At 40.3% G+C, this 27,262-nt stretch overlaps 1 protein-coding gene across 1 annotated transcript in view; it reads left to right on the forward strand.

Moving 5' to 3' along the window:
• atrnl1a (attractin-like 1a) overlaps positions 1-27,262 on the forward strand; it is a 384,066-nt gene that overhangs the window by 222,945 nt on the left and 133,859 nt on the right. The window contains exon 25 of the mRNA XM_085182462.1: positions 13,015-13,093. Within this exon, the coding sequence (XP_085038588.1) occupies positions 13,015-13,093 (79 nt within the window). The remainder of the gene's footprint in view (positions 1-13,014; positions 13,094-27,262) is intronic.

Consider the following 27,262-nt stretch of genomic DNA (forward strand, 5'->3'; position numbering starts at 1 on the left):
AGTGATGACGAATCCTACTTCCGGGCCTAAAGTAGTCTGCGTTTAATATGGCTTTTGTGTTGTTAACATGTTTAATGTTTTGTATTTTCTTCTATTTAATCTCAAAAAGCTCCTAAAACAGTCAGTGATCACTGTCGACCTCCCTCGGCTTTTATTACCGCTAATCATTTATTTAAGCTCAGTTTTTAAAACCTTAGGATGTAACTCCAGCCCAGCCCATGCAGCAGTATATGAATGACTAACCTCTATTGTGGATGGATTATCTCAGTTGTTCTTCTGGCTGAAGTTTGGTCCTTTTACAGCATCCTGCCATGCAATTACATTTGTTCCTGACCACCGAGAACACTCACGTTAACTTTTATTGAGTGGAAAAAAGGTTAGCTTGTTTATATTATGCTAAGTTGCTAACATAGCTGTGTCGCTAGCGGTCACGTAGCACATCATTATATACCAGCTAGCCAAACTTCAGTAACCCTACAAACGTCACTGCTGTTTAGTTTTCTGTCTTCATTTATGTTGGAAGTGATAACAGAGCTGTACGTTTTAATTTGTTTCCAAAACCCCGCAGTCAGGACATGCCATATTGTATTTAGATAGAAGCTAGCGAGCTAACTTCCTGCTAACTTCCTGCTAACTCCGTTAAATGTCATAAATTCCGTTTTCATGGATGCCTGGATGTTAAACTCAATTGTTACACCTGGTAGAGCAGAACGCTGATCATTTTATTAAAGATGAAAGACTTTAGAGAGTTTTTCAACTCTCAGTAATGCCATAGTGATTGTTTGATATATTGACCTGCAGCGGAGTTTAGGCCCAGACACGGCTAGTGACGTCAGACGGATAGTAGAAAGGCAGTGTTCAGCAGCCAGTCTAGGAGTATATCATCATTGATTACGCACACAAAAAAGTCAAAAGATAGAATGAGTTTCACATTTACGCATTAATCAGCTTAAAGCAGCAAGAATACAGATGATGGGAAGCTACATGGGATGAAATGTCTTGCTTACCCATCTTGTTTATTTGTCTATATACAGTAGAGCTTGCTGTGGACATTTAAAGGAATCAGCACAAATAGACATGAAACAGGGCAACATCCTGCTGTCTGTGCATTTTCCTTCTTTATCTTTCTGGGGCAGGACGTTGTTTAATAATATTATTATTGTTTTTTGTTGTTTAAGATAAATGGACATAATTAAATCCAAAAATAATTTCCACTCCATCTATGGTTTTCCTTTACAATAACTCCATTAGAAAACACACAGCCAGTCATTTTTATTTTTCTATTTTTGGACTGGGTGAGAGTCGTTTGTGTTACAGCTCATAGTCATGCAGACCCACACTGGATCTAATGAGACTGTTTTGGGAAAGATGTCTGGAACGAGCTCTGCTGTCTTCAGGCAAGATTCTGCCACTCAGCTCTGACGTCGGACAAGTGTGTGTCTCTGTCTGTGTTAGTGTGTGTGTGTGTATATTATTTCCTGTATATGTTCACATGTATCCTCTTTCCTGTGTTCATGTTTGTGTGTGTGGGAGTGTGTGTCACTATGCAGCCATGTGAGGAAGTGAGACGTTTTTGTGCCCAGGGCCGGCTTCTGGACATCGGCGACCTTTAGGCCAGCATAGAGAGATGATGTCACCATTCAGGGACAGTGTCAAGTTTTGCCGGGAGAGTTTCTTGCATGTGTGCACGTATGTTAGTCACTGCTATGTTGATGAGTTGCTCTCTTCTGCACTGCAGACTTGAGAAAAGGATATGTGCTAAAACAAGGGGACTTTTCTTTCCATTGTTGGTTTATTTGCAGCATGTTATATAATGTGATGTGCATTTATTTTTCTTTAAGTTGTGACAGGGGATTCAGAATCACCCCACAATTCTTCAGCTGAGACACCTGAGTTAGAAAACACAAACACTGCAGTTGTCTTTACTCGCGAGGACGGTCACAGAGCGCTCATACGCAGGAGACACTCACGGACTCGCGCTCTGTCACTGTCTGCGTTCTTTATTTATACAAGCTTGTGTGTGTGTACAAAGATAACAAAGTTAGTCTAAGAACTCAGAGGTGAGGTTCCCCTTTTCTAAGTCTGCATGTTAGTTGTTTATCGCACAAGAGTTCATGTCAAAAGTCACGTAGACATTTGCTTAGTGATCAATAAAAGAACACATTTCATGAAGCTGATCACACTACATACAATTTTCTTTTAACAAGTTGTATGAGTTCATTAAAGGGTTTTGAGCAGCAGTTTTTGCCAATGTTGAACCGAAAAGCAAACAGACCATCACGTTCTCGTTCCCATAACGAGGTGAACAATGTGGCCTTTGTGTCTGTGATATTGGGTTATGAAATAATAAGACTCGTTACCACTATGCCAACTCTCGCCACAATGCCAACATCCCCTGCTGAGTTTGGAAGTTTGTTCACTTACAAATGTATGAAAAGGCTCTGTGGTAGGTTCATTGTTAAGTAGAGAGAGAATATTAACCAGATCCAGACACATACATTACATAAAAGTTATAAACGGCTGTGTGCCCATCTGCCATTACATAATAGACATGCATTGTAATATACTTTGCATAATAGATTACAGCCAATCAATTACAGATAATACTGATCTCAGCTTGTGTGAATAAAGCACACCTGTACACAGAATCACCACCATCATTGGCAAGACCAAAGACTTGTCAGATGATGTCATGGACAAGATTATAGATCCTAAGGAAGAAGTTTGGAGAACTGTTGGTTATTCAGAAATGGAATAAATGCAGAATGACTCAATCAATTTCTCTTGGGCTCATGCGTGAGGATGATCATGAGAGACGGTAGATCAATCCAAAACTACACGCGAAGATGCTTGTTAAAGTTCTGAATGCAGGTGGGACCAAAGTCACCAAGAACACCTGGGCCCTTTCTCAATTCTCAAGTACGCGAGTACGTACTCACCGAGAACGCGAGCACGGACTCGCGATTTGTACAATTGGAACACCAGCGTACTTGATGATGTCACAGGTCCGGAGTTTTTACTGCCGTCCTTAATTTAACTGTGAGTAATATGTTATGAAGCTTAACTTTAATCACAGCCAAACCGGTTTACTCAGGAACAAATAAAACACTGAAATAAACCAAACATTAACATTTAGAAGTGATCTAAGTGACTTATATATCATGTTTAACCTCACTAGTGAAATCTCTATTAATAAAAATAGTATACATGTACATACCTTAATAAAAACAAGCAGGTGAGATGTTAGAACGCTTTTATTTTAATTTTAGTGGACACTCAATACAATAGACAACTACTGGGGTTTGGGGTTTGTTTAACCTGAGTAGCGAAAAGACCGCGGGGGTTGAAAACGATGTGCCGGGAGTCGGCTGTTCTCGCCGGCTGTAATAATCCTCGACCTCGCTGTCTGCTATGGAGCTGGCGGGTCACAGACGTCTCCGAAAACGTCGGAGCTCGTTTGGAAATATTTGATATCTTGATAAATCGAGCAGATATTTGAAGTTTACACAGCTACATTCTCGCTTGAAAAGAACTTAAAAGTTTATTTTGTGACCCAGAAAGAGTAATGTTTAAAAGTTTTTAGACCCGCTCGTCCGCCATTGCCGCGTTTGAGTTTTGGACGAAATGCATTCTGGGATATTTAGCTGTACCAAGTCCACACAAGTCACCACCGATGCATGCTCGATAAAACGGGCGGAGCGAAAACACATCCGGGACTTTTTCGCGTTCTCGGCTTGATGCGTACTTCGAATTGGAACAGTACTTGGTCTCCGACTGATGACGTATCACGAGTACACGAGAACGCAAGTACGCACAAGTACGCATATTGAGAAAGGCCCCTGCTGTGTTTGAAGGAAGAGAAATGCTAAATATGATCCAAAGAACACCATGGCCACAGTCAAGCACAGAGGTCAATCTACGTTGCTACCCTCACGAGCTCTGGGTAGTAACCGAAAGAATGAGGTTGCGATACAAGCAGCAGAAATTAGTTTCCTTTGAAGAGTGGCTGGAGTAGAGCCACTGCTCCTCCACATTGAAGGAGCCAGTTGAGGTGGTTTGGGCATCGGACTGGGAGGCCTTCTCAATGCCTCCTAGAGGTGGTTTTCTGGGCATAGCCTACTGGGAGGAAGCCCCGGGGCAGACCCAGGACTCTCTTTAGAGATTCGATCTCTCAGTGTTTTGAAAAGTGAACTACTTCAGCTGGGAGGCAGGGGTGGGGCAGTGTGTTCCATCTATGCTGTATGAAGTTGTGCGTAAAACTGAAAGAGGTGAAAACTGTTCAGCATTGGATGGATTATCTGTTCAGAGATTAATTGTTAGTTATTAGTATCTGAATATTTTTTGACAACACTTTAGGGTAATTGAAGAAAAATGAAGAAGTCTAAATTTAATGCAGTCTATCGTCAAATGTTGTCCTCACCATGTCCACATGCGGTGCTGTAGATTCTGTGTGTGTCACAAGTCTGGACTTCCTGGCTTGTGTTGCAGTGTGCAAGTACCAAAGAGCCTTAGTCATGACTCTCATTCTGTGTGTGTATGTGGGGGTTAGCCTTTAGGCAGAAGGCAGAGTGATGAGATGCAGTCTGGCAGTGGGAATGCAGAGAAAACTGAAAGATATGCAGCTAAGGCAAAAATCAGGACTGGAAGTAAATATTGAACATGTATCTGCATGTCAGTTAGTGATCTGATTTACCCAGATTACTTATTACCCTAAAAATACATTTAGGCTATGTCCACATGTACCCGGGTATTTTTGAAAACGCAGATTTTTATATGCGTTTGCAGCTTTCGTCCACACGTAAACGGCGTTTTCGGTCACTGAAAACTGAGATTTTTAAAAACTCAGTTTTTGCATTTACGTGTGGGCGAGAAAAACGCAGAAAACGCAGCGTCAAAGGTGTGCGCCTTTTTTGACGTCACACTGTGCGCCACGTTATTGTTTCGGTGAAATGAATTTCTACAATACTGTTACTGTTAATTGTTCTCTCTGCAGTGTTTAAATGCTTACATATACACACACAGTTACTGTCTCTCCACACATACGACTCGGTTCTGCTTCTATGCCCCATCTTTGGCTGTATCCCAATTCAGGGTCTGCAGCCTTAAAGGCCGCATTTTAAGGCCGATTAGGTCACAGCGACGCGACGAAGGCTGTCCCAATTCGAAGGCTGCTCGAAATGCGGCCCTCAAATGCGTCCTTCATTTCCCTGAATTTTAAGGATGTGGCGGTGTAGACTTCGTGGCCCAACATATCCCAGAATGCATAGCACGGTGGTGGGTGTGGATAATTTTGCAGAAAAAAACGGCGGATGAGGGGCGGCCGAAGAGTAAACTTTAAGTAAGTACTGAATATTATGTCACTTATTTATGTGCAAATGTTTAATAACGAAGAACATTAAAACATTACTGTTGGCCACATGTCGGCAAAGTTATGTGACATTAGTGACGTTTGTACTAACTTGGTTTTAAAGCCTTTACTTTAAAATATACGCCGTTCAATAGCTGAGCTTAATCTTACAGAGAATGATCAAAGCTCATGTAGAAACAAACAAACAAATGAACAAAAGATTTTCTCCTTCATTTCTGTCAAAACAAAGCTGTATGAAACGTTTCCAGCTGTTAGTATCATGGTTGCTAGGCAACCTGGGCAGCGCAACAGAGGCTAGACCGTCCCATTTCACAAGCCTCGCACTTCCGGCCTTAGCGGTCTTTAAGTACGCGGCCCTTGAGGATCGTTGAGGCTGCGTACTTTAAGGCTGCAGACCCTGAATTGGGATACAGCCTTTGTTTACTTTTTCCCACCGAGGCTTCTAGACTTCTGATTGGCCAACATTTCTACACGGTTAGGAATATATCGCCACCTGTTGCTTTGGCATGTTCCTAGCAGCGTTTTCCTTCATTTCTGCCTTTACGTGTGGACGGGATTATTTTTTAAAACGAAAACGGAAAATCTCTGTTTTCAAAAATACCCGTGTATGTGTGGACGTAGCCTTAAATTCTATCTCTGCAATAACCACTCCAAACTTCTAAAAAGGGTTCAACACCTTTAAATTCGGTTTAGGCAACCAAATCTCTCGGTTAAGGCTGGAGAAAGATTGAGTTCTGGGCCAACACTGCTTTGTGCATGACAGTGATCTACAAACGTCTGTTGAGTATTCAGCAGTTAATTCAGTAATTGAGCAATTAAGTGTCCTTCAAAATCAATTTGGTGATGCAAATTAGTTATAAACATATTTTGTCAGAGATAGGTGATGGAACCTGGCCTCCATTGCTGCCTGAAGAATTGTGTGACAGTGTGGTGTGAAAAGGCATCATGTTTCTTTTAGCATTGCTGGTCAAAAATCCACAACAGTCTTATCATATTATAATTAATGTAAATGTAGAAACTGCGGTGCAGCCGATTAAGTAGAGGACTTTTACCCACTCCGAGTTGAATCCCGTATGAAGCCAAAAGCCTGCATGAAGCAGGCTTAATACAGAGGGGGGGGGGGCAGCTGCAGGAGAAGGGCTGTCTATTTTCAAATCCTTAAGGCTTTTTATTTTTCAGTTCTAGATTTCTGCCTACTGCAGCTTTAATTACAGTCCAAACATTTGAAGCAGAATGAAAGTTGGCGACATGAGGGCAGAGGGGAAAAGAGAAAAGACTGAAATGCTGCAGTATTAAACAATAGCTGGAGAAAAAGCTCAGCCATTATTAATTTCATGTGATATTTTGAAAATGGCATCGTTTTAAGTGTAAATACAGTCTCGTAATGACTCATATCGATCTGTGTTGGATGTGCTTTTGAAAATTAGGCCCAGATGTTTAAAGATTCCCCGAGTGGTTGTAAAAGTTTCTTCCACAAAGAATCTACAGTTTAAAAACTCTCCTCCCCTCATCTTCCTGTCTCTCCCACCCTTCATCCATCCTCCATGCACATTCTTTTTCATATCCAAATGAAGGAGACTGGCCATAATTAAACAGCATTTATGTTGCTCCTCTCCACAGTCTCAGATGCTAATTGGTGACACCGCAGCGAGGCTTTGTCCAATTACTCCCAGCTCTGACTCGCTTGATTAGCAATCAGTTTCATTCTCTCTCTTTTTTTCCCTAAAACAGCAGAGTCGCTACTCAGAAGTGAGTGGCTCATGAGACTCCCTGAAATTGCCCATGTCATTTCAAAATGACCAACATCCACTTCGAGTTAAATTCTCTGTGGTGTTCTCTTTGATCGAATATCGGGGTAGTGACCGAAAGGATGAGATTGCAGACAAGCGGCGGAAATAAGCTTCGTCTGCAGGGTATCTCAGAGCAGAGCTGAACTTTAGAGCAGCTGACTGAAAATCTGACTAGGTTGCCTCCCAGGTAAGGAAATTTGGACAGACCCAGGCGTGGCTTGACATTCAAGTGCAGATAGCTACGAATTTAACTATTGATCTTTTCAGCATTGTCCCTAGTTACTAAATTTTTCAGATTTTACACTCAAGTCAGTATAAGGAAGCTGACTGAGTGGCAGTGGGATAAACCAGTGGTCCAACCTGCCAAATATCATGATAAATAATATAACACACGAGCACATCAGTGCGTTTTTCCCCTTTCCTGCCATGAAAGATGACTGCTCTCTCTGTGGGCATAGTTCTTCAAGAGGCTTCTTTCTTTTAAAATCAGTGCTGGTTCACAGGGAACCGTTAGACAACCGACATCGTCTAACATTGTAAGATGTTTACCTTCCAGTGTGGAGCACCTCGCACTCACTCACTCTTTTTATTTTTGCTTCACTTGCTGTTTGATTAGGTCTGAGCACCAAAATGATCAGGTTATATTTGCATGTTGAAAAGTGATAGCTACGAATTCCCAGTGGGAAATGCCGGCGTTCCATATGTGATTAATTGGAAGACAGACCAGATAGCTTATTGAGACCAAATGAGTCCACTTAAATGGTTTCATCCAGACTGTGCAGCACTTTGTAACTGTTTATTTTAAAGAGTGCTTTAAAAATAAATTATAATTATTTCCTTTGCTGAAGTGCCAAAATCAAGGCTTGGAAACAAACAAACACACACATTGAAAACATTACAGTTAGAGAACCTGCAGCTTCTCTCATGACTCATGCCCTCAGCCTGTCCCTACCCTTAGAGTTGATTTGCTGCTTTAGCAAATAGCACAGAATCAGAAACAGCTTTCTATCTGTGGCCCATGTTAATTGACTATCTTATTGATTTTTTTCCTACCTTCAGGGGTTCAGATGATTCACTGTACTTCCCTGCATGTGTGTGCTCTTGTGTCTGTCGTATGAACTGTGCTTTTCTACATTTATTTGCCAAAGGCTGAGTCACTTAAAGAAGAAGGAATAAAAGCCATGGGACCCAGAGTCGTTCTTACACATCCCTCGGCTGTTTAATCGTTTCAGTTGTTCTTACCTGTAGCTGAACAGTCTTAAAACTAAACCTATCAAGAAGCTCAGTCGAGTGTTAACAAACCCACAGGACAACCCTATCCTCCCCTCTTCTTTCTCCTCCCTAATAATTGTAATAGCCACAATTAGCCATTCTGCTTCATTGGGTAGATGGCTAAGCTCAGGCCCTGTGGCCCATTAATGGTGAGCTGAGGTAAAACAGATTGAATTGGGAATCATGTGCCCGATTAAATCTGAGCCAGTGGAGTGTTTTTAGAATTTAGAGGATGGGAAATCCTTGCAGTGGAGTTACTGAGTTTGTCTTTGCAGTAATTATTCTGGGGAATAGTTGCTGTAATTGGGGTCCAGTACTATCCGGTGTGGGGGTTGTTGAGCCTGTGAAATCAGGACTGTGTTATGCTGATGGTTCAAGTGGTTCTCCAGTTAGCTGTGAATACACCAAAAATAATGTTGTGTTGTCATTTAAAAAATCAAGTTTGTCTAACTGGTGACCACTTAAGCCAATAAAACAAGCATTTTATGTTTATTATTATACAATCTTTGAGCAATGGAAAGACACAAAATACATATTGCATCAGTCTGTCATGTATTCACTACAACCACCTTTGTACTTCAAAAAACTCTTTGAGGCAAGCTTTTTTATAATTTATATAAATAGTCTTCAGAAATGGTTCTCCAGACTTCTTGAAGGACGTTGGCTACTTCTTCCTTCTCTCTGTTAAGATAATTCCCCACTGCTTCAGTAATGACCAACCATGTGGGTTTTTTTCCCCAGAAACGCTGTTTTGCTAATTTATTAGGGATCATTTTCATGCTGTGAGAAAAATCTGTTGCCAATCCGATGTTTTCCAGATAGTGTTGCATGATGGATTCAAATCTGACAGTACTTGTACGTGCTCCTAATTCCATCAGTTTTGACAAGAAAGCCACTGGTTGAAATCAGCCATGACCAGAGAAGTAACGCGTTACTGTAATCTGATTACTTTTTTCAAGTAACGAGTAAAGTAAGGGATTACTATTGCAAAAACGGTAATTAGATTACCTTTACTTTCCCGTAGGAACGTTGCGTTACTGCGTTACTAAAACCGTGATTTTTTTTTGCGAAAATGTCTCATGACAGTGACGTAAGCGAGTGCGACGTTCGTGACAACAGCTGTGTGCAGATCAACAATGGATCATATATCGAGTGCAGAGAGAGTATGAGCGTGCAGCGTTTAAAGCGTGGAAGTACTGACCTTACTTTGAGTTTGATTCCATAAAAAGTGACAAAAACATTAGTGTCCGTTGTGCGTGGGAAGAAAACTTCTTTTTACAGCGAAAAAACCCCTAAACTTCCAAGCAAACACCGAGTAGCTACGACGTAATGGGACATTCACAGAGAAACTGCCGTATCCTTCCACTGACCGCTGCGGCACACCTGCACCAGGGTAAACCTCCGCCCACCCTACTCCTGCTATACAGGTGAAAATAGAGCAACAGGACCGCTAGTCTTTGACTTTATTTATTTTCTGCTGTGTTTTACTTGCATCTATTTGAAAGACTGAGTGTAAACACAAAAAATATTTTATTTTATGTGCTGGAATGTGCAGAAAATAGGTTTAAATATTAAACAAATTTCTTCCAGTCAGAGAATGGTGCATATAATTAAATTTTTGCTTGATGCATAAAGTTAAAAGATTAAAACTAATAAAACAAGTTTTAAAAAGAGACTTTTCCATTTGATTACATTTTGTATGATGATTATGCAGAAAAAGTAGAATTGTGCTGAAAGATCTATCGCTTTATCACCTATTCAGGTTGTAAATCGTGTTTTTAAAAAGTAACTAAGTAATTAATTACTTTTGAAAATAAGTAATCAGTAAAGTAACAGGATTACTTTTTTGGGGAAGTAATCAGTAATTAGTTACTGATTACTTTTTTTAAGTAACTTGACCAACACTGGCCATGACAGAGGCACCACTGTGTTTTACAGATGGCTCTAGATACTGTTGTATCTGCCATACACACTGACTATAATTTGAAACAAATGTGAAATTTGGATTCTTCACTCCCGATGACCCTTTGCCACTGAGTGATTGGTTAGTTAGTAATTGGTTCTTTGCTAAGCTGCCTGCTGCTTGAATAAGGGACAAATCATTGGTTCAACAAAAAAAAGTTCAGGGACTGAACTGAAAATCAGTGAAAAAGCAGCCAACATCCAAAAAAACTCTTAGATGGACGGATGGTCTATCAATTTTCTTCCGCTTATCCGTGGCCGGGTCGCGGGGGCAGCAGCTGAGTCTGTCCCAGGGCCTCCTCCAGGTGGGACATGCCTGGAACACCTCACCCAGGAGGCATCCTTGTCAGCTGTCCAAACCACCTCAACTGGTTCCTTTCGATGTGGAGGAGCAGTGGCTCTACTCTGAACCCCTCCTGGATAGCTGAACTTCTCACCCTATCTGTAAGCGAGAGTCCAGCCCCCCTTCGGAGGAAGTCCATTATTGCCGCTTGTATCCACAATCTTGTTCTTTCGGTCACACCCACATTTGTGACCATAGGTGGGAGTAGAGATGTAGATTGAACAGTAAATTGAGAGCTTCACATTTACACTCAGCTCACTTTGATAGACATTCAGAAAAAAAGTCTTACTCCTTGAGAACAAAATCTAAAGCCATGAAAGGTGACACAAAACTTTTGGTCAGTACTGTAGGTGTTCGTACCATGTTTGTTTTAACCGAAGAAATGAAAGACACTGTGATGCTAGATGAAAGCTTTCATAATCTGCAAAAGTCAGCAGCAAGAATCTTGAAAGTGGATGGTTTTCATCCAGCTGCAGCAATGAGCATCTTGTCCTCACCACCGGAGGGGATTTCCTGGTTGCGATGTCTCTGAATGCAACTGAAAAGTCAGTGGACTGAAGAGGCCATGACTGCAGCCTCCTCGCCACAATTGGTCTGAAAATGTCACGCTCATTACAACACTAATACCCTTTACAATGCTGTCATCTCCATACTAAGAGATGGGAGAGCACATGCACACGCACTGAGACACACAGAAACAGATGAAGAGCAGGATTGTTTCGAAGCTGCTGTCCTCAGCACTTTCTCAGGGACTTCCTGTTGTTAAGTCTTTGGGTGTGCTTGTTTTGAGTTGCTGTCAGAAGTTCTGCTTGAGAGAGAAGCTTTGTGTTTGGCCTGATAACTTTGGCCTCCAGACATTGAACTTTGGAACAGAATGTGTGGATGTGTGTGCGCATCTGTGTGTAAATGAAACCTTGTTCTTTGTTAGAGAGCATCATGTCGCTCGTTGCCCTCTCGCCGCCCCTTTTGTGTCCTAAAATCCCCAGCTGCCTGTGGTCACTGCGGTTTTGTATCTCGCCACATATTTCTCAAGAATTCCTCTCTCCTTTTTAGCCTGCGGTCTGCAAAAAATGGAGGTAAAGGGAAGGAAACCATTTATGGTTGTGTTTTTATAGTGAGAGCTTAAAAGACAGTGGAAGCTCCAAGTACGTGGTGCTTAAATGATTGTGTTATCCACAGATACTGGACGCAGGATAACCCCAACAAATAAAAAGAAAACATTAACAGCTGAAAAGCTAATTATTAGCATGAACACAATGATTTTTCTTTTGTTTCACTCACTATTTTGTCACCTTGAGTGACGTCAAACACTTAGTTGTAATATTTTTGACTAACAAGCATTAGGGATGCAACGATACCAATTTTTTCAAACCGATACGATACCGATACTTGGATCTGAGTACTTGCCGATACAGAGTACAAAAAACGATACTTCTTCCACACACACACACACACACACACACAAATACAATTAATTGGAAGACAGGTTTTATTATATTCCCCGCCGATAAAAAATAAAATCTTAATAAAAATGACCACAAAAAAATTTCAAGTGAAAAATAAGCACTTCTGTTAAATTATTGCAGAGTCTCCACATTGTAATTTAACAAAATATCACTGAACTATTGGCACTGTCTCGAGCTTTCAGAATAATAAATAAACACTTCTGTTTGGAATAAAATAAATACAAATTAGGTTTGCGAATAAAATAAACTTTTAAATTATTGCAGAGTGTCCATATTGTCAACAAACAAAATAATTATTATTATATAAATAATAAGATATAAAAAATTATAAAATAAATAATAAATAAAATAATAATTGGCCCCCTAGTGGCCAATCTAACAAACTACAACAGAAATGACAAGCCACCCTCTGACTAATGAAATAAGTTGGTATCGGTTCATGGTATCGGTTAACTTTTAAGAGTATGAGTACACATACATTTTACAGTATCGGCTCCGATACCTGATACCAGTATCGGTATCGGTGCATCCCTAACAAGCATAATAAAAAAAACAAAAAAAAACAACCCATGTAGTCTCTTGGGTGAAAGCCATCTGTTCTGATTCGTGCCACATCAACTGCTGGTTACTTGAAATGCTAACATTTCTTGTATAACCTTTTATTCCTAGAAGTAAAGCGGTTCTTTAAATAGTTTCCATCTAATGCTGCCTGATGGGTTGTTGTTTTTTTTTTTTTGCATATTCTTGTTCATGCACTACTGAGAAATCATTGATTTTGGATTGATTTCTCATCTGTCTGTCTCCTCTGTCCAGCTGTTTCCTGTCGCTGTTGCTGGTGGCTGCTGTAGTTTGGAAAATCAAACAGACCTGCTGGGCCTCACGGCGTAGAGAGGTAGGACACATCTTGGATAATGTCTCGCCTGTGTGTTTGTAATGCGTTTTTACGTGTGCCATTGTGTGCATATGCATTTGTACACATTACATGCAGAGCATTGTCAAGCTGTGCGTGCACTTGATTCTGCTGCACAGAAACGCAGATGCAGCTGACACATCAAAGGGTAAACACTGATACTACTTCCCACCCACAAGTTGTGAAGGGTGGGTTAATGTCATGAGTACTGGAAGGAAAAAAAAAATCTCTCTGCTTAACGAGCATCGCCATGACGATAAACAAGGCCATTCCCCTTAATTAGTGCTCCTCATGAACCAATTAACTCAGACGAAGTGATGCTAAACGGAGTGGAATAGAGTGATATATCACTTAAAGCCTGAACAGATGCCACATCATTTCATATTTACTTCTGACCCTCCTCCGAACACACTCGCAGACACATGCAAAAACAATTTAAGCTCCAAATCAATCCCATGCTGCGCTGTTTGACATGTTTTTTGGGGGATTTTTGTTTTGTTTTTTAGCAGTAAGCCTTATTCTCTTTATCACACTTTGTGTTTTATGTTTGTGTCATCAGGGAGGAATCACTGTTGGTTTTGGACAGCTGTGATAATAGTCTATTGTTACTAGTGTGATCCATAGATGTACCACAGGGAGCTATTGTGTTTAAATACACTTGTTGGTTCTTGCTCTTCCCCCTTTTCTCCTCCACTGCTGTTTTGTCATCGTGCAGAAAATGCTGATCTTTTCATTTGCAAATTAACGTTCCCCATTTAAATGATGACGACGTGTGTCTTTAAGATTTATGATGTTTCAGAAATAAATTGCCTTCAATTAGGACTTTTCGTAATCTTCTTAAGTGGAGTGAACCTTTATGTTCAGTTAGTGACGTTTTTCTCACATGGTGAATGCAAAACTAATTGTTGTTTGGTTTTTACAGATTTTAATGAATAGAGTCCAGATTGCAGATTGAGCCAGTATGATGTTGAGTTTGCATTAGCGCCTCTGCCGAAGAGAAAAGCTTGAAGAACATTTCTGGTTGCAGAAAGTAAACACAAAATATATTTTTTAAAAAACACAAAATAAGCTGCTAATTATGTACCTGAGACTCTAAAAGATGTGTGTGCTGAAAACTTTAACAGACTTAAACAGTCCAAACAAAATGAGCTCCCCTGCTGCTAATCAGTATAACAAACAGCAGTGTTGCAATGACAGTAAATTGGCATTAGCTCACATCTAGCAGGCATACGCTAATGAAGCCAACACGAAACACTGAAAACCGCAGTTCTTAAAATAGCCACTAGAGGCTGTCTTCTAAAGAGAGTCAATCCCAATAAAGTCCCATGTTAAAGTGACTTTAAAGATGAATTAACTATTTTTACAGCTTTATAACAACTGTATGTGTGGTGAATCTCACCCCGTCTGTATTACTGTATTAAGGGGTTAGCGTTATGCGTGATTGGAGGCATGGCTGCTCTGAAGCCACTAGCTGTTTTCTGGGTATAATCTTAGCTAATTTGTGGTATTGTTGCCTTTTGGAGCATTTTGGGAGTGAAACTGTAACATTTGCTTACATGTTAATCACCACTACTTCATAGATATGCGTCTTTGTGTTTATATTATGTACCAAGGTTGTTTAAATATTATAACTAAAAAATATTATTAGAAAATGGTATCACAGTGGTAGGACATATACAGTCTATGATCATCCTACAGCTATAAAGCTGTAATAAACCCACCATGCTGTGACAAGGGGCAGAACAAGCTATGTTCAAGAGTAGCTCATTTTAAACGTGTTTGTGTTTGTTTATGTATGTATATGTATATACATAGATCATCAACTCATTGGAGTGTCCAGATAATGAATGCAAACGTTGCTCTGACCAAATCGCTGCCAACACATTTCACACATGAGCCTGATGATAAATCAGTAATGTGTTTAACGTCTGGAAAAAAGGTGCTTAGCGACAATCCAGTTGTTGTCAATTTAAATAGTCAGATTTTTGACTTTATCATCTGTCTTTAATATTTTATGTTGTGCAGAATCTTTCCTGAGAAATGACAAGTGAAATATAGAGCTTGATATAAACACAGGATTCTTGAACAGCTTTATCCTGTGTGTGTGTGTGTGTGTGTGTGTGTGTGTGTGTGTGTGTGTGTGTACTTACAGGTGTGTATGTTTCCAGCGCGGTGATTGTTTAGCCCTGTTTTCTCAGTGTGAGGAGCAGTATGTTGGTTGCTGGCAGGCTGCTTGACACTCTGCTACAATATTTATGAGAGCCGGTCTCATATCACAGCACATTCGCAATGCTTACTGCACTGTTGGTTAATTTCCACATTTCTCTGTCTTTAACTGTGTGAGTCTCCCTCATTCTTCCTGAGGGCTATTTTCTTTTTACTGTCCTTTCCTCTGGATGATGGAGGATATAATAAGTGAAAAGTTGCACAGTGGAGAGAAATTATTGTTATTGGAACTTGAAAGATCCGGCTCAGTTTTCCTCCCATCGTTATTTACAGTGTAGTTATATAAAATAAATTACTTCTTTAAGCACATGGTTAAATCAGAAAATTCTAATAGAATTAAAGTGCAGCATTCAAAGTATCAGGGAACAGCCATATTTTTTACAGCTAGTAGTGCAAGTAGTTACTGTCTACCACATGTATATAAGCAATGCATTCATTGTTTTTACTAAAAAAGTCTGGGATTTTCTGTAATACATGACCTCAATACTGACCTTAATCTGAAAAACGACAGATTAGTCTGTCAGTGACAAAATCTCATTTTCCTTCTTTAGCTCTAAGGACCAATTGTGTCTTTTCTATTTACCTTCAGATGATACCTGAAGCTTTCAGATCAATCTCCAACCTCAATTTCCCACTGTATCATTTATGTCAGATGATATACGTGACTCAGAGGCACACTTACCCACACAGATACAGTTCTAAGCTTTGCAAACGCAGTTTGGCTTCAGAAAACCATCAAGCAGAAAATTAACCAGGCCGATCAATAGTGCTGATTTCTTTGTTTTTATGATTTCTTGGTGTTGATGTATTTGGTGTCAACCTGATTATTAGGGAGATAAACTGCTGCTCCTTAAGGGGAGAGATGGATAGTACAGCCATGTTTATCTCATGTAAACTTTGCATTATATGAACTACAAGCTGATTGCTGAGCTGTCTGTGTGAGCCTTGTTGTAACAGGAATCCACTCAGTGGTCAATTCATTAGATACACTTTTTAATCTACCAATTAATGCAAATATCTCATCAGCCAATCACATGGTAGCAGCTTAATACATTTAGGCATGTAGACACGGTCAAGGTGAACTGCTGAACTTCAAACTAAGCATGAAAGTGGGACGGTGATTTGTTATTTAAGTGACTTTGAACATGGCATCGTTGTTTCCAGACCGGCTGGTCTAATTGTTTTAGAAACACACAACAACAACAAAACAATCCAGTTCTTCTTCTTGATGCCAGGGTTTACAAAAGAATGCCCCAACTGCTTTGAGCTGAAAGGAAGGCGACATAAACTCGAATAAACATGTCTTACATCCAAAGTATGCAGAAGAGCATCTCTTGAAAGAGATGTGCTACAGCAGCAGATGACCACAATGGGACTGTTAGTATCAGCTAAGAACAGGAAACTGGACAATAGAAGACTGGAAAAACATAGCCTGGTCTGATGAGTCTTGACTTCTGCTGTGACATTTGGGTAATGGGCTCATAAACAACATCCTGCCTTGTATCAGTGATTCAGGGTTCTAGTTTTGGTGGGTTTTAAACACAACTGTTGCCTGAGTGCTGCTACTGACCATATCCATGTCCTTATGACCACTGTGTATCCTCCTCTGATGGCTAACGCGCAGTGTCACAAAGGTCAAATCAACTCAAACTACTTTGTTGAACATGACACTGAGTTCACTGTATTTAAATGGTGTCCAGAGTCAAATCTGTGGCAACTGTGTGATGCTACCAGGTCAATATAGACCAAAATTTCTGAGGAATCTTTTATCACCTTGTTGAAGTTAAATATCATGGTGTACCTAATAAAACTGATACAAATAATATAACTACTTTTTCCTCGAGATGAATTGATGCATTTGAGCCTCGTGTTGGTGTGAATGCTCGTGACAGTGTGCCCGGCTCACATTATGCTACCGGTCTGCTGACATCACTCAGGACTAGGGCTGTTCAATATAACGATATATATCCAATGACGATATAAAAACATCTATCGTTTCATTTTACACTATCGTTTGTTTCGTTGTGTCGCAAAATAAACTGTTTACAGCAATATTTTTTCATCGTTCTGATGGTCACTGTAGTGGCTATATTAATTAAAGTTCTCTCTTTCTCTTATATTTAATATAACCACACTACGGACGGACAAGTGCCTGTTTTTATGCGTTGTGGTTAGCAACAACAGCGGTAACAGCATCGCGTGTCCGCTTGTTTATGTTCCACATAAACCTTTCACAATAAAGCTCAAGATCCTGTTGAGACTTTTCAAAATAAACTGAATCACGTGCAAGAGCAGATTAATTAAAAAAGAGCTGCCAGGTGCTAAAAAATAAAGCTTAGACTCAAACGTTAGAACAGGCTTTTCCCCGCAGCACGCCGTGTAATAAATACTCACAAAGAAAACTGCGGCCGTTACAACTTATGTCTAAAAATGTATCGTTTCATGCATCGGTTAAAACACTCGACTCCAGCTACATGTCGCGCAGCTGGAAACACTTCCCGCAAGTCGAACTGCACGAGATTCACAGAATTTATAGAAAATGTTACATTTTTGTGATTTATATCGTTACCGGGACGATAGAATTCTTATATCGGGATATGAGATTTTGGTCATATCGCACAGCCCTGCTCAGGACTTCCATATGATATGGCTGTGACATAGATGTGAATATGCATATTTCAAAGAGAATTTTCTGACATCTTTTAACACATCAGCACATCTTTGTTTATAACCACCTTTTTAAATGATCAGGATTTACTGTGAGTTAACATAAAAAGAATTTATGAACTGAGCCGTAATATAAAGATATTAAAAGTGTCAAGTCTGTCAGGTTGTAATACTAGGAAAAAAAGTCTCTTTCTAGCTTTTCTGTGTGAAGTATCATCTGTTCATTGCTCTCTCCTCCTCTCTGCTGCGCTCTCCAGAGAGCTGGTCTAGTGGGGAACCACAGCAGAAGGTGAAAATGGGATCTCTTCACCGTTAATTATGGATCACAACCAGCCACGAGACTACAGAGAAAACTGGATATTAATAGAGCCGCAGCTTTATGTTAATTGCTTTTCTCTCATACTTGTTTTTTATTACCAACAATCATTTTTGGATATGAGATCAAACAATCAAAAGCTACTTTGAAATTCTAATGCTGATGCGCAGAGACAAGCTGCGCACCATGTCTCTGGTTTTCCCTAATAGGGTTGCTCCTCTGAAGACTGTGTGAGTGTGTGTGTGTGTGTGTGTGTCTGTAGTGTGTGGATTTTTTTGAAATCCACCACAGCTGATGCTGCCTCGCGGCTAGATAAATTAGTCAAATAAAAATGAAAAGCTGGAAAGATGGCCAGCCAGAAGGACAAGATTAAGGTCTTCTCTGCACCGCTGACACTTTTTCAGATCCCTTTTTTAATCATTCTCTCCTCAAGTAGCGAAGTCATTTTTTAAACTCTTATTTGGCCTCATCAGAAAAGCAGAATTTTGTTATATGAATCTGTATGAACACTCTTATAGTGGAAACACGATATTTATGGGACGATACCTTGAAAAGATCCTGGATTTGGTGATTCTAAACTAGAGCTGGGCGATATATCGAGTTTTTAAAAAATATCGATATATTTTTATACGAGATATAAGATGTGACAATATCGTTTATATCGATATAGTCTATGTTACGTTATAACTATACTTGTGGAGCCGCAAGTTTGCCTCTCTTTCGTCCACTTTTGTCTTTACGCAACATTACTCGGCCTCCCCCCTCCTCCCCCATCGCTTCACCTGCAGGCAGCGACAAGATGGACACGGCAAATCTCCGTTAACGAGTTACTGCGCATCGCCCCGTGCGTGGGGCTGGACGCCGTCAACGTGTTAGCTAGCTAACCACGCTAACAAGCTAACCACGCTAACGCCATGCAGCCCACAGGCGCTGCACAGCCTAAAATCCTTTCATTCTCTCAAAAGTTGACAGCGCGCCTAATGTATGAATTCTGGTTGTGCTTGATGGCCGCGAACCGATTTTATGTGGAACACAGCGCTCAGCAATCTGTCAAAAAATGTTTTAGTACAACTTTGCTAAGCTACGGAGCTGCACCGCTTGATGGATTGTCGGAGCATTACGGCGACCGAGGAGCCTCGCGGAGTGATACGTACTGTGCTTCAACGTAATATTACCGTATTGTGTGTGTATAAGGACCATAAATGGCACCTGTTAAGAGACGTGGTTACAAAGAGGATTTCAAACTCAATGCTGTCAGTCACACAGTAGAAGTTGGGAACAGAGCAGCTGTGAAGTCTGTCTTTGTTACTATGCTCAGCGTCTTTTAGTTTACATTTTGACTGCACAATTGTGAGCTATTTGTTATGCACAAAAACAACATTGTTTTCTTTTATTTATGGAGCATTATTATTTAATAAATGCTCATAATTTATTTTTGAGTAAATTTTATGTACATCTATGCTCTATGTTAATAAAAGTGCCTGTGTGACATCTGGGACACAGCTTTGACTAAGAACTCTCTTTTTGTTCTTACTTTATGGCTTTAAAAAAATATATCGAGATATATATCTTATATCGCCATCCAGGTAAAAAATATCAAGATATTAATTTTGGGTCATATCGCCCAGCCCTATTCTAAACTGACCATGGCTCATGGTTATGTGCCTCCATGTGTCAGCCCTGCAACAGACTTGACAACCTGTCTGGGGTTTACCCTGCGTCTTGCCCTATGATACCTGATAGGCTCACATTTTAACATATTTGGGCAAGAAAGTTACATGGCAACACCTCCTTCCACTCACTTAAAGCTTGGAATAGTATCTGATTAATGTTACATGCCTTTTGTTACCCATCCATCCTTTCGCTTCTGCTTATCCTTTTTTTCAGCGTCGCAGGGGGCGCTGGAGCCTATCCCAGCTGTCATAGGGTGAGAGGTGGGGTACACCCTGGACAGGTCGCCAGTCTGTTGCAGGGCTAACACATAGAGACAAAGAATTTAGATTAATCAATTAACCTATCCCCACAAATATGTCATGTTAGTAGATATGTCACCAGAGTGCATGTTAGATGTCTGGCAGTTTTGGGCTATTGAGGTCTGTCCAGGGCTTTGCTGTGGATCCCGAACAAGACCCCATTGCAGTTGTCCAGTGGGGTGGTAACAAAGGCATCGACGAGTGTCTCTGCTACAGAGTCAATAAGTGATGGACGAAGTCAGCGATGCTCATTTATTGGAAAATAAACTGCTTTATTGACAGATTTAATATGAGCCTGGAATGCAATTGATGCTGATGCTGATGTGGTGCAACCGTCAGTGTGGAGGAGTAGAATTCCAGCCTTCGAGTAGGGCCTGGGGGGCCACAACCAGGAGTTCTGTTTTACTACTGTTGATTATAAAATGTGAGTATGTCTCAAGTGGCTATAGAAGAACTGCAGTTTACTACATTCTTACCTTGGCTTCATTTTTCAGCCCGCATTTGAACGTTTGCTAAAAGCAAGTCATAAAACGTCCTACGGTCTTTACTCCAAGTCGTCAAACACCAGTTTAACCCTCGGTTAGCTTATGAATGTTCTGATGTAACACCTGTGGCTCTCTTCTAATGAAGTTGTGCTTTAATACTGTGAAGCCACACCATAAGTTGATAAACAAGACACATTTTCTAAAATATTAAAGTGTCAATTTTAGCTGTCTTCTTAGCAGCATTTAAACCATCATCAAAACAAACTGTCAAAAACAGATTTTCAGCTGCTGGTTCACATAATTATCTGATGCTATGATGATTTAGTTGCTGGCTTTATACTTCTAATACAGATTAAAACAAATTTTAATATCCGATTCAATTAAAACTCGATTTTTAACGACTGTTTAAGCTGGAAATCAATAGAATATTACAAAATAACCATTTTTAATTAATAGGAAACCTTTTTGAATAAGTCTGTCTCCCATGTTGTTTTTATGATGATGTTAAAAGTTAAAAGTCTGCCTGCACCTTCTGTGCATCTGTCTCTCTACTCTATAAAAAAGATTCTCATTTAGTTTATTGCTTTACTTGGTAGAGTATTTTTTTAAATTCACATCCCAGACAGATGTTGTCTGATAAGTTATCCTGAAGACTTTATTACTTTGCAGCACAGCCGCTTTCTGCTTCTGAATCTGAGCATCGCTCTCCCTTTAGCTGACGGTGCCCCCTGACCTGTGCAGTCTTCACTACAGCGGCTCCACCTCTCACATTAATTTTCTTAAATTAGATGTTTGCACTCCCCTTGCGTGAGGCAATTAACATATTGTGTCATTTTTCCTCTACACTCATTAAGGAATTATACTCAGAGATGCTCCACTCCAAATTACAGGAGGCTGAAAATTCTGTGCATAATGAAGAAGAAGCAAGCTTGATTAAATTTAAGTTTTGAGGCTGTTTTGTTTGTTTAGAACTTGTCAGCGCTGCACTGCAACCGGCAAGTTGGCTTATGGAGCTAATTATGCTGCTGTAAATGCTTTCCCGAGGTCTCTTACTGTCTAATTTCAATGGCAAGATGATGAGTCAAAGGTGCTTAAGCTAATTTTAATGACAAGATTGTGTCAATATTATGGCGCTGTGAGCCAGAAGCCATTTATTACCAAAGTAAGTAAGTCAAGTTTAAAATATAATAAGCAACCTTAATTTTTTAATAAAGCTTAGAATTAGATTATATTGCTCGGAGACTTTTTTTAATTTCAAAATAAAGGCTCTTCTTTTTTTCCCCCTCTCCTCCTTTTTATTAAAACTGTTGGGTTTCCACAATTCTGCAGAGGTGATGTTATGCTCTGATTGCTCAGTCCTTGGCTGCAGCACACTCCAATCTGCAGTTGGAGAGATTAGCCTGTCTGGACCACTGAATGCCAAATCACTTGTGTACGGGCGCCGTTTTTTTTTTTTTGGTTTGTTTTTCCTCTATGTGTGTTGGTGCTACACAGCATGTACATATGTTTGTGTGTCCTATTATTTAGTTGGCATTAATCGAGGTGGCAGATTAGTAGAAGAGGTTTAATGTGGCCAAGCATGGCTGGATGTCTGCGGATGACTGCTGTTTAAACAAATCAAAGGGACGAGAGGAGAACGTAGACAAACACGTGCACACACCGTGACCAGCCACCGTGCAGCCGGCGCTTAACCTCCAAATGTAGTCGTCCCTACTGTTGCATTTACGAGCTGGCCAAGTGTACAAACACAGCATACAGAGAAAATAATGGGAGTTAGTTTACTCTCTGTTCATCTATTCATGGATAGTTATTTATAAATTAGGCAAACGTTAAAAATATTTGTTTTAAAAAGATGAATGAATCCAAAAAAGAAAGGAGAGGGAGGTCTGGGCATCTCTCTTTTGTTCTGCTGCCTCCACCTCTCGGACCCGATGGAGGATTGAGGTGTATTCAATATAAAGCATTTTTTATTTATTTGGTTAGTCTTTAAATTGAGCCGTGTATTTGTGTGCTACTGATTCTGGCATTTTCAGGTCTCTATACTTTTTGAAGCCACTCAATCAACAGAAAGCAGAATGACATCCTGACATTTTCACTATTGCAATGCTGGAAAAGCATTCGACCTTTAAATGTATTTATTTAAATATTTTCCTCCCCGTGAAGTTTTGCATTTAAAAAAGAAAAACATGTACTGTGTGTGATATGTGGCTTTTTGAGTCCTGACATAAAATAAAAGTCTGTTTGTATTCATTTAAAACTGCAAAGCCTGATGCACATTACTGTACACACACCCACTGTGCATGTTGCTGATGATTTCTTTCACATAGGGAACATTCTCGCTGTTGATAGTACGGAGTCTGTTGTCTACCACCTTTCCACTTTTGATATATATTAGGGCTGAATTTTGCAAACATCTGTTACTTTGTGGCAATTATGTCATATCTTCCTGTTGCCTAAAGGATTGCAGAGTCATCCTTCGCTCCTTCTTTTAAATACGGTGCTTCTTTGTTTGTGAATGCACAATGAGCCGTACGTGAACAGGATTCATAAACGCGTCTCTGGGGTGAAGCTCAATTAAAAGGGCTGAAGAAAAGTGGGAAACTGTGTCCTGGTCAGATGAATGGGAATTTGAAATTCCTTAGGAAAAATAGATGGGGTGGATCTTGGAATTAGTAGCTTGCACATCTGGAAAAGCACCACCAGTGCTGAAAGACATATACAGACTTACAGCAACAGCTTCCATCCAGGGAAAGTCTTTTTCAGGGAATGCCTTGCGTATTTTCAGCAAGACAATGCTAACTGCGTGTTGCAGATATTACAACAGGATGGCTTCATAGAGAGAAGACCAGGTCGTGAACTGACCTGCCTGCAGTCCAGACCTTCCAAAACTTTTGGCACCGCACGGTATAAAATACACAAAAAGGCGGTGAATGCGACAGCATCAAGGGTGCACCCTGCCTCTCAACCCCATTTCTCTCCCAGTATGAAGATTTTTCTGAAAAACATTCTTGTGAAATTGTTTTGCAATTTCAGAAGTACAGTGGAACCCCGACTTATAAAATTAATTCGTTCCTGGGGGTTTTCGTAAGTCGAAAATTTTCATAAGTCGAAGCACCCATCGCGCCTTTTGAGTGAACGATAGGGCTATAGGCTAATTGCTAACTGCAACAACAATACGTTGGTCATGTCCAAATTCATGGGCTGCATCCGCCTGAGCCTGCATTTATAGACCGATTACGTCACAGCGACGCGCCGAAGGCTGTCCAAATTCGTAGACTCCTCCGAATGCAGCTGACAAATGCGTCCTCCTTTTCCCCGAATTTGAAGGATGGGTCGGGTGTGTCCTTCGTGGCCTACCATATCCCAGAATTCATAGCACGGTCCAGCCAAACTCCAGTTTCCAACAATGGGGGCCGCTACTAAGTTTTAAAATTACTCTTACTAATCTTTCTGGGTCACAAAATAAGCTTTTAACATATTTTCAGGCGAGAAAGTAGCTGTGTAAACATCAAATATCTGCTCGGTTTATCAAGATATCGCATATTTGCAAAAGTGCTTCGACGTTTTCGGAGACGTCCACTACCCACCAGCTCGATAGCTAGCCGGGAGCTCGAGGGTCACTGATGTGGCCGAGAACGGCACAACTCCCGGCACATCATTTTCAGATCACCGCGGACTTTCGCTGCTTGGGTTAAACGTAATATATAAGTCACTTAGACAACCTAAAAATGTTATTGTTGGGCTTTTTTCAGTGTTTTGTTTGTTCGTGAGTAAATCGGTTTGGCTGAGATTAAAGTGATTAGATTAGATAAAATAAAACTTTATTAATCCCCGGGTGGGTTCCTCCTTGGTTTTCACACAGCTGACTAAACATCAAACAGAAAACTGACTAAACAGAAGTATGAGACAGTCGAGAATTTACGCCAGTGTCCTGTTATATTTTAGATAGCAAGGAGCAGACGGCCGAGTTTACTAAACTCCACCGAGACAGCAGCGGTGACGCTAATCAGAAGGCTAGACCGTCCAATTACACAGCCGTTTACTTCCGGCCTACCCGACCTTCTGAGGACCCGGCCCACGTAGACCGCGAAGGCCGGGTCCTCAGGAGGATGCAGCCCATGAATTTGGACACGACCGTTGTTCAAGTGGAACAGTGAAGCACAAGTATGAAAGCCAAGGGGGTTGTCATGTGATTTGGAAGGCATTCTGGGCATTGTAGGCATTCTGGGCTCAGCCAATCAGAGCCAGCGGATTTCGTTACGCGGGCATTTTGCCGTACTCGTAAGTCGGGGTTCCACTGTAATGTTAGACTGCTGTCAGCTTTTGTATTCAAATATATATTTAAGATACTGTTTTTAAAAAAACAGGAAAAAAAAAAGGAAAAAAAAAAAAGAAAAAAAAGGAAAAAAAAAGGAAAAAAAAAGAAAAAGAAAGAAAAAAAAAAGAAAAAAGAAAGAAAAAAAAAGAAAAAAAAAGAAAAAGAAAAAAGAAAAAAAAAGAAAAAAAAGAAAAAAAAAAAAAAAGAAAAAAAAAAAAAAAAGATACTGTTTTTATATTTTACCATGCTCTGTTGCTATTGACCCAATTAGCAGATGTTTCTTTATAGTACCACTTGTTACCACATGTGATGCCATCATATCTAAAATGAGCTAATATTATTCTTAAATGGATATTTTTGGTACTAACAATCTTAAACTATTTCTCAACTAGTGCTCATGTTATGTTTACTCACTTGTCGCTGATACAAAAAAAAGTAAAAACAGGCAATATGATAAATGTTAATGATGCTGCTATCAGTGCAAGCCAGGTGACCACTGTCAAAGTCAGAGACCCCGATTAGCTTGAAGGTGTTGGTGTTCAGAGTGCTTTAGCAGCACCTCACAGCCACCAGCAAACTTCAAAAGCACCGAAACGTGAGAGACGATGGGGGAGAGGGGGGAGGAAAGGGGTGGAGAGAGAGAGCGGAGTGTTTTGAGGGACACAACAAGGACATCTCCCCGGAGCCATATGGTGGTGGAGATGGTTTTATACGGTTGTGTTTGTCTGCCTGTTCCGTTTAAGATTTTTACTGGAAAGTGCCTCAGGCCGGCCGTCTGTAATAATATAACTCCCTCCCTCTGCTTCCCTCTCCTCCTCCTTTTTTTTGTGGTTTCTTTGTCTCTGCTGCCATCCTAAAAATCTCTCCGCCACACAAAGCATTTTGATTGATGGCTGCTGTTGACACATATCTGGGTGGGCGTGGGTGGTCGGGCTCATATAAATAACTCCAGCCTAAACCAGCGACTTGACTCCTGGACTTTAACTCTGCCCTCTGCCCCTGTGCACGTCTGCATGGACAGACTGATATTTATTAACAGTTTCTCTTCTTTTTTTCCATTTGTTTGTGTTCTAGACTGAATACGACTCGTTAACACGATCATATGCTTGCATATATTTGAATAAGTGTAGCCAAATTATTAGGAAGGCATGTAACCCTTATATGTTTAATGATATATTTTCTAGTATTGAGAAAAGTTTAACATAAGCAGAGTTTTGACTACATCCCAGGAGAAACTGAAGCTTATCATTGTCTTTTTCACTTTATAATTCCCTGACAAAAACTGAAGGTGCTTTTCACTTCGTGTCAGTGAATTATAAATGGATTGCGGTCAGATTGTGGTTGGACAGAGCGTGTGCCAGGTATGAATGGGCGTCACTGTGAACAATGTGATCTTATAAAAGAAAAATTACCTGTCAGTAAAACTACTTGGACTAATTATAGATTTACCACTCTTGACTTGAAGCAAAGAAAGATGGTTTCAATTAAAAAGCTGTTCTGTCTTGTGACTCCAATCAGCATGAAGGTATTCCAATGGGGGTGAGAGGTGGAGGTGCAGTAAGTCACTGTTTTATCAGCCACGAGAGAGAGGGTGTCTGTCGCCCAAATCTAAACTGGGAGCTGAAGGCTCTGCCTCTCGTTGCACTGTCAAACTCTAGGAACTAAAAGCAACCTGCAGTCTGAAATCAAAGTGCTCTCTGGGGTGATGCAGTACTGTGAGGTCTTTAAGATAAGATGGGGCCGGATTATTCAAGACTTTGTATGTGATGAGCAGGATTTTAAATGTAATTCTGGATTTAACAGCCAATGAAGAGAAGCCAGTATTGGAGAATTATGCTGCCTCTTTTGTGGATTTCCAACTCTAGTCACTCTAACCAGCATCATCTTAAATATAAAGTAATGTCTACAAGTCTAGATTTAGCCAGTTCAGCAAACACACAAGAAAAACCTGATTTATAGATTCAGTATCTGATTTTAATTTTCTAAAATGAATGAGGACATTACATGTCTATAAATGTTCACTTGCTGAGCAGTGAGCAGTCACCTCTGAAAATAATCTCTCCTCTTCCTGTGCTTCTCACATTTTTCTGCATCTATCAGTGTCGCACATTAACGTTTTTTTTTACTCCGTACATTTACAGACACGATTTCTGACAAATGACATAC

The sequence above is a fragment of the Neolamprologus multifasciatus genome, chromosome 13 (genome assembly GCF_963576455.1).
Source record: "Neolamprologus multifasciatus chromosome 13, fNeoMul1.2, whole genome shotgun sequence".
Taxonomy (NCBI): Eukaryota; Metazoa; Chordata; class Actinopteri; order Cichliformes; family Cichlidae; genus Neolamprologus; species Neolamprologus multifasciatus.